At 38.1% G+C, this 8,530-nt stretch overlaps 1 protein-coding gene across 1 annotated transcript; it reads right to left on the bottom strand.

Annotated features, from left to right (window-relative positions):
- Positions 1 to 124: 124 nt before the first annotated feature.
- Positions 125 to 7,425, bottom strand: prxl2b (peroxiredoxin like 2B). Its single transcript, XM_084348490.1, has 7 exons — positions 7,249 to 7,425; positions 6,616 to 6,820; positions 5,435 to 5,486; positions 4,937 to 5,000; positions 4,729 to 4,804; positions 3,732 to 3,850; positions 125 to 445 (listed from the first exon to the last, which is right to left on the bottom strand). The coding sequence occupies exons 1-7, from the start codon at positions 7,306 to 7,308 to the stop codon at positions 419 to 421; spliced, it is 603 nt and encodes a 200-aa protein (XP_084204616.1). The 5' UTR covers positions 7,309 to 7,425; the 3' UTR covers positions 125 to 418.
- Positions 7,426 to 8,530: the final 1,105 nt, after the last annotated feature.

The following is an 8,530-nucleotide window of genomic DNA, read 5'->3' as shown; positions in this document are numbered from 1 at the left end:
TCAGTTTATAGTCAGAAGTGATAACTGTCGTTCTGCCGTCTGCCTCCTCTCCACTCATGTCTGCATGAAACTGCCCACTGACTGAAGCAAAGAACTGATTTTAAACTTTTATTATAATTAGATACACACACATAAAATGTATTTTACATTAACTGAGTATAATAAATGCAAATTCATAAAAGGCAATGTAAAAGAATCATCGAGATCAGTATGTAAGTGTAAACTTTAAAATTAATGACATTTATGAGTTTCATTATAGGTAATATAATAATATAATATAGTGTCACAAAGTAATTATAAGAATATTGGCAGCACTTTTATGTTCACTTTGGTATTTTGATGACATTCCACTTCCTGAATCTTCATTTCAGCTTCCCAATGCGAAGTTATTCATCAGGTACGATGGTCGGCTGTGTCATCATCGAGTACAGACGTCATCGTTGCACTGCAAGAAAAAAGTACAAAAGTTAAACAGCAAATAATAAGTGAGAGGCGTTTATTTACTTGGAATTGATAAGCAAGAGACATTCGTTATTCAAATTTAAATGACGTGTCTATACAGAAAGCGTCTGATGGAACAGTTACGCTGCCATTTTAATCAATCCACATTACTCTGTGTCACAGTGAAGCAGAGACGGTGGACCCTAATGCAGGAGACAGCAAGCAAGTCTTATTCTTCCATTTTATGTGCACAACTGAAGTGATCATATGTTATGTTCTGATGACAATAACTGGCAGTCAAACTAATCTCCCACGAACCCAATTGTGGAACGTATTGATATAAAAGAGCTTATTGATCACTAATGTGAACACCTCAACTGTATTGGGATGGCGGCCAACCCGTCCTACAATCCCAAAGGGTCAGTCTTTGATGGGTTGGGAATGAGACTAAATAATCTACTTTTCTCACAAATGGGACCTTAAAAAAAAGTGGTCCCATTGTTTGTTGCGGGTGATATGCAACCGGATCACACTGAGGACGTTGTGTTATTACAGTATGTATTGACTTGGCCATTGACCTTTTAACTTCTTATCTGTGATTTAGTTACAGATAAGGTGATAGGTAAGTTATTTCTAGGATAAACACACATCTCAAGTTTGTTTTTTCTAGACTGATTGCAAACTAGTCGTGTTTATGGGACCTCAACATCATTCTGACGTTCAGACACACAGGATGTTCTTCAGGGAAATCTGAGTTTTTCCGTCTCTAGATAGAGATAAGGGATGTAAACACTGTCTATCAGCTGTTTGAGCAGGAAAGGTTTGAACAAGAAGACATTTCTTGGTTTTATCTGTATTAACCAGTGACCCCAAGCTTTAGCTTTGCCCAGTCCTCTTCTCACACACGTCATATAGCTTGTGACTCGCACTTGTTTGATCCACATTTTGACCCCTCAGAGAAAACAAGGTTTATTCTGTTCCTGGGCGTCAGCGATGACATCTGCTGGTCTTCAAACAGGTCATGGGAAAGACTACTTTAAATACAGCAATCTGATATGGTGCATTTTGTATGAAGTGAGCAACAGAGTCAGGGGGCGAGGGTGTTAAGGACCATGTGCTGGATATAACGGGCATGCCGAAAGCTCTGCTGATCACAGGACAAAACCCCTGCTGCTCTGGACTCCAGACATTATGTGTCTGACCCCTGAGTGATTTTTCTTTTTCTTTTTCTTTCTGATATCTATAAAATCCACCTTTAGAAATAAGAAGAGCCTTCAGATCGTAATGATCCAGCCATTAATAAGTGAATGTCATGCTCCACACTATCCTCATGTTTTCTAAATGTATATCCATTATAATTTTATCCATGTACACCCTCGTGACAACCGAGGTCTGTTACCAAGTTCTGATAAAAATGCAAAACAGCTATATTTTAACGATGTTCAAAATATGTTTACAGCCTGAATATGAGATATGTGTGATATGTGATAAGTTGCATTGTGGGCAATGTAGTTTTGAAAGCAGTTCACTGGTCAAACATTGCACTCCTGTAACACTGTTGGTATCATTGTGGACAGTTTAAAACAGATGACCAAAATCGATACAGCAGAAACAGAGATATCACCTTTTTATTCCACGCCATTTTTTCTTCCTTTTCAAAACCTGGTGCCTACATTACCCAATGTTTGACCCAAGTGGTCTAGATCACGTCTTTTAGACGTCATTTATGGACATCCAAGACGTCTAAAAGACGTCCTCTGGGGAGCCAGAATGAAAGTTTTTTATATGTCTTTTCTGGACGTTGTATAGACGTTTATATGTCGTTTGTCGACTAATTCTGGCTGTCAGTGGACGTCCAGATCATAGCCAGTATGAACGTCTATTCTCAACTAATTCTGGATGTCAGTGGATGTCTAGATTATGGCCTGACTGGACGTCTTTTCTCAACGTCATTCATCGACTAATTCTGGCTGTCAATGGACGTCCAGATCATGGCCTGGCCCGACGGACATGATATCAACTTGTTTTGGACGTCCACAGACGTTGCCTGCTCAGTGGGTTCTTTCTAAGATAACAAAATCATTATTCAAATAACTGGTTCTTACGTGTTATGTAAAAATCGCTTCCATTGATGCAGTAATGATAGTAATCAGTGACAGGTTAAAGCTGTTAACTCCTCCTTGATATACTTGACATTTAATTCTGGAGCACACTGCTGAAGCCACATGAAAGTCTGTGTGAGAGAAATAAGAGGATATATTTCATAAATCTTGGGTAAAGCTGCCAATACTGGTTTTCCATGTTTGACTACTCATGTGGTATTTGTATAATAATGTCTCCTGTTGTGTTTGCAGAGATGTTCACGTACAATTAGGAACAGATTCAGATCCAGTGGTGGAGGTACTGTACTTAAGTACAATTTCCAGGTACTTGTACTTTACTCGAGTATTTTCTTTTCATGCCACTTTCAGCTTCTGCTCCACTACCTTAATTTGACAGCTTTAGTTTCTACAAACTTAAGATGTTTTTTCATAAAACGCATGTGAAGGGTTTATAAAATATGATTTTTTTCATAAATCAAACTACCCAGCATTTTCCAAACAAGTACAGCTTTAATGATTAGTCTACCAATCAATACGTTAATTGACAGAAAATTAACTTTCATAATTTTTCGGTCATTTGTCATGTAAAAATAATTCATGAAACATTTCAGCAGATTAATTAAAAGAATTATTAGTTGCAGTCCTACACAAACTTATAATTTAACTCCAACTCAATTAACTATAACAGTAAAATGTTACTTTTATATTAAAGCATGAGTAAAACAAATCGGACAATATGTTAGTCACGGGCCATTTTCTACATTTAGTACTTTTACTTTAAATAAATATTCCTAATCATATTCATCCTTTTACTCTAACATTTTCAAAGCAGGACTTTTACTTGTTGTGGAATATTTTACACTGTGTTTTCCTCCATCGCTGCTGAGATCATCACTGAAGTTTAAAAGGGTTTCGGGGCCTTTGACACAGACACTGACAGACCATGAAGATGGAGTAATAAGTGTGAAATTGTCTTTAGAGAGGCTACTCTGCTGTGTGTGTTGCTACTGACGTAAATCAGTCTGCTGAAAACTATTACATCAGTCCAGTGTGTTTTAATGAGAACACTGAGACCGAGCAGACACTGAGCAGGATTTAAAAGTTAAAGAGGGGAAGTAATACAAATAGTGGGAGGAAATAAATCAAGAATTTATTGTATCTTTCTTGTTTGTTTATGGGATGTCTTACCACTGGCCTCTGTCCTGCTTTCACTTCAGCTGAGATACCCAAAGCCTTGGAAATATCCTCCAGAGGTAGGTGGTCTCCTGGTGAGTCCTGGATAAAGTGCAGTAGGACCTTTTCTCCACCTTTACAGGGCAAATGAATTCAAGAGGAATCATTAGTAAGCAGCTTGTCAGTGTTCAATTCAACATTTAACAAAAAATGACATACCTAGGTATCAATGGTGATTAAAAAAATACTAACAAAAGATACATTGTAAGTACAAGAATAAGAACACCACAAAAAAAACCAAAGGTAAAGTCCTCCAAAAAAATGTCTAATGCAGGTTTTAATTCAAAACTTCTGAGTGAGAACTGCTTCCAGAAAGGATGCAGACAGGACAGAAAGACCAGTAATCTACTTCCAGCTGCGAGTAACACACCATAAAAGAGAATAAGTGTGACTGTCTTTGACATAGAAAATGTCTAAATATATTTCAAGCCCCTTGTTGACATCAGTATCCCTTTTTAAAGTCTCTCATTCAGCATATATGAAGGTGACAGTCAGGCCTTCTCTCTAAAAATGTTAAATCCTCTTAGTTTTCCTAATGTTGAGTTTCTCCTCTCCTGTATGCAGAATTATTAACCCAACACTGAACACTCTATTGCTACGCTGATTAGTTTAAATGAGCAGTTTAATCCTCACACTTGAGGAAAGAATGAGAATGAAGAAAGGCAACTAACATGAGGAGCACTGAAGTTGAAAGTGAGTGGATTGGAGACCTCATCATCAACTCCCAGCCACTCTACCATGAAGTGATGTAGCATTGCCCTCTAGAGGACATGCACAAAAATGCATTTCTTTAACCATTTATTTACCTCATTTAATGTACACACCTTTCCCTTATGACTGCCATGCTACAAGGTCATTCACATGTTGACACACCCCATGATTCATTACCTCACACCTTTACAAGACAGACGATTACTAGTATCCCCCGACAGTGTTGGTATATTGATTGTACCTTTGGCCACAATGAGCATGCCTCCACTCTGCAGCAGATCTCCTGAGAAGTTTCCCTGGACGCCGTCAGCTTTGGCCTGAAAATAGCAGAGAAAAGAGGCATTCAGAAGTCAGTCTGTCAGTCCGGGTTTCACCAACTTTACCCCTACTTGTCTGAAACTGGACAGGTATTAACAAAAAAGTAATCATATCACCATGAAGATATCTACCTTTGCAGATATATCTCGTACTTTCTTCCCCAAAGCAGCAGGAACCACGCTTATAGCTGTGTACCTGAGTGTGGAAAACACAGTTTCTCAATTAGAGATCATAACAAGGCAGCATATTTTAGCATGAGATCAGTATGAGTGGCCAAACCTGATGACAAGTAAAACAAAGATGCCCATTATGATTTCCTGCAGCACACAGAAATGTATTTATAAATATCTTATTCAAAAAACAGTCCAAAACCCAGAGAGGACAACGAATGAAGAATGAATCTATGACTGACTATCAATTTATCAACTAATCGTTGCATCTCCATTATATAATTAAGATTAAAACCAATGATTTCAGATCTCGGGTAAGAAACAAGCAACCAGGTCTACGGAAACAAGCCTGAATAAAGCAACCTGGCTATTAAAAAAAAAGCCCAAAACAGGCAATTTGATCAATTTATACAATTTATCAAAACAAATGCATTTCAAAAATGGATTTACTTTACTCACCTCTTGAAGCCCAAATCCTTGTAGCTTTTCTTGTGTTCATCAACGTAAATGGCTAAAAGAGAAGATGATTGGTGATTATTTACAATCCTACAAAAGGACTGGCTGTTGAGAGCGATGGAGTCAATGTGCATGTCTGTATCGTTGTGACTCATCTAAACTTTTTGTCACAGAAGACTGGTTTTAAAAGCGTGACAATGCAGCTAAATACAGAAAAAAAAATGTAGCAGTTCATTTTGTTTTACTTGTAGACTAGAAGTAAAACAAAATGAAATGGTACATTTTTGTATTTAGCTGCATTGTTACCCATTTAAAAGTTGCAGTGTAACAAAGATCTGCCAAAAGTTGCAGTAAGTGGTTCAAAATCTGATACAGTTCCTGTTTCATTGGAATATTTTGTGTGTTTGTTTTTTTGGGTAGAGTTTGCCATCATGTCATCGATATTCATGTCACTGGATCATTTCTGATCAAATTAAAAATGAATAAATAGACCAAAAAACAACTGAACAATTAAAAGTGTCATGTAAAAACATTTTGAGGATCATATTTAAGACTTTTCCAATTAATGCTACTCTGTTGAGATGTGTTTTCTATAAGAGTTAAGAGACCACATGATGGGCTGTTGTGTCAAGTGCAACACAAGTATAAAAAGGCGGATGTTTGTATTATGGGGCCGACCGATATGGCTTTTTCAGGGCTGATACCAAGTCTGATTATTAGAAATCAAAGAGCTTGATACCTGATATTTGGGACCGATATTCATCTGCGGTTAAAATGAATTACGAACAACCGTGATGCAATAAATCTAAGTACAATTTACTCAAGTACTGTTCTGAAGCACAATTTTCAGGTACTTTACTTGAGTATTTCCATTTTCTGCTACTTGATACTTCCTCTCCACTACATTTATTTGACACATTTAGTAACTTGTTACTTTGCAGATTGAGATTATTCAGTGTTTATAGGCTATTAACTGTGGCGTGTTACCATTCAGATAGTGTTGTAGGCAGGACATTGTGTGAGAGGATGCTGCATCAGGGCCAAAGTAGCACTTTTTGAAATTAGTTTATTTTATCAGCAATCTGTCAGAAAAATCACAGATACCGATAATCGGAAAAATGCTGAATATCGGCCCGATAATCTGCCAGGGTCGATAATCGCTTTCTAGGTAAAGTACTGCTTACATCCTTTGAAAAACCCTCCTTCCTTGAACTCCTTCAGCCCGAGCTCTTCTGGTCCGACGCCCACCAGTGCTACACCGCTGGCCCTCAGGTTCGGCTCCAGTTTGCTGATCTCTGATGCAATCCACCGACATATCTGACAGCCAAACCTGCGCAGGAAGAACAGGACCACCGGCTGGTCCTGCCACAGAGACTGGAGCTCTACACTCTGACACACACAGAGAGGGTACAACAATGAAACAGTGAACCCAAGAAACAGGTGACACAGACATCATATGTGAAACAGGTGCAGGTGGACTGTACTAACTTTATTTGTTATTATCATAGCTTCAAACAGTGCAATGTCATGATTCATATTCACATTTAGTCCCTTCAGATCATCATTATGTCACCCTGGAGGGGTCGTTTGACAGCAATTACATCAGTGCTGTGAGGTAATGACAGGTTTAACACGGAAGTCTCAGCAGGGAACACCTCTGAGGGGAAGAAGGCAACCTAACAGCCCAGCTTCATAATTAAAGATAACACCTTTAAACACAAACCAGTCAATATGGAGACGTTACAAAGAAGAGGGAGGCTCAAGGCTGTAACTTAGCTACCTTAAACACTGAGCAGCCGACCAGCTTCATGTCTTACCTCTCCAGTTTCGCTCTTCAACAAGTTCTTTCCAACTTCAGCGAGGTCGACGTTCGCCATTTTCTACAAACAGACGCCTAAAATAAGATAAACCAGTTGTACAGAATAAACTCTAACGTGTGTTACGATGTTTCACTGACGCCCACAGTTGCAGTTGTGACAGTTGCAAAACAACTGCATCCTGGTACGCCCACTGAACCCTGGCGTCCAATCAGATTTGGGTTGTGCTGAAAAGCCAGCCAATTACAGCGCGCTGTGTGCGGAACGGAGGCGGGGCAACGTTCAGCACGTGCATCTCGCCACTACATTCATCTGGATAAAAAGATGTTTTCTTAAAAACAGAAACTGTTTCATGAACTATTTCATGAAGTTTACTGCTTCTTACACCTTATACTACCCGTTCAACGTCAATCACAACAAAGTGGCGACTGAATATTTGAAAATGTTCAGGTTTTCATAACGCAGCTTGCATAATGTGTGATATAGGTGAGCTCAAAGGTAGAGTGAGATTTATTGCCCGGCTTGTGTTTGCTGTGTCGCTTTTTATTGTTGCTACTTATGTCCCATATGTCTGTTTTTTATTAACCCACGAGACAACCAAAGCCATTATATACTGCTTCGCCCTGTTAGGCAACCAGTGTTAGAAACATTTCAATGTAGGCCTTCTTTCATCTTCGGCCACTTTATGCTTCTACTTCATTTCAGATGGAAAAAAAATGTCCCTTTTACTGCACTATATATATATGTCCACTCTTAGATTATGAGAGTATACTTTAAGTATTCTTTAAGAGTAGTAACAACTAGTTTACACCTAAGTTTTCATTATTATTATTATTATTTTCAGGAGGCTTTTTTGAGCCTTTATTATGATAGTGACTGAAATTTATGACCGGAAAAGGGGGTAGAGAGAGAGGGGATGACATGTGGGGAAGGGCACGTGGTTACTAAGGTATCATTTTTTTATACTTGAAATATATCTTTAACTGTACTATAAGGAGACTTGACGTTAACTCAAATATACACTACCAGTGGACTATACATATAAAAATGTACCTTTATTTGCTTAAGTATGCTGTATCTTGAGCAAAAGATTAAGTAAGCCAAATATACTTTGACTTTATAGCTCTGATAATTAAATAAATGTAAACTGAAGGCAAGCAGTCTTACTTTTAGTTTAAAAGTTTACTAATAGCACGCTTGAATAAACTTCTTTGTTGTAAGGGTACCCAAAGCAGAAATAATTGAAATTAAAAAAATGGTCACAAAGATATTATTACACCTG

This window comes from Pagrus pagrus (genome assembly GCF_965226575.1).
Source record: "Pagrus pagrus genome assembly, chromosome: 3".
NCBI lineage: Eukaryota > Metazoa > Chordata > Actinopteri > Spariformes > Sparidae > Pagrus > Pagrus pagrus.
The sequence above is the reverse complement of the archived record's forward strand: the minus strand, read 5'-3'. Positions and strand labels throughout refer to the sequence as shown.

Excerpts from the sequence above, each read along its gene's own strand:
- prxl2b (XM_084348490.1), bottom strand. The coding sequence starts at position 7,308 with ATGGCGAACGTCGACCTCGCTGAAGTTGGAAAGAACTTGTTGAAGAGC. Across the intron at positions 6,821-7,248 it reads TGAAGAGCGAAACTGGAGAG|AGTGTAGAGCTCCAGTCTCT; the intron begins GTAAGACATGAA and ends TGTGTGTGTCAG. Across the intron at positions 3,851-4,728 it reads CATGCTCATTGTGGCCAAAG|GTGGAGAAAAGGTCCTACTG; the intron begins GTACAATCAATA and ends TGCCCTGTAAAG.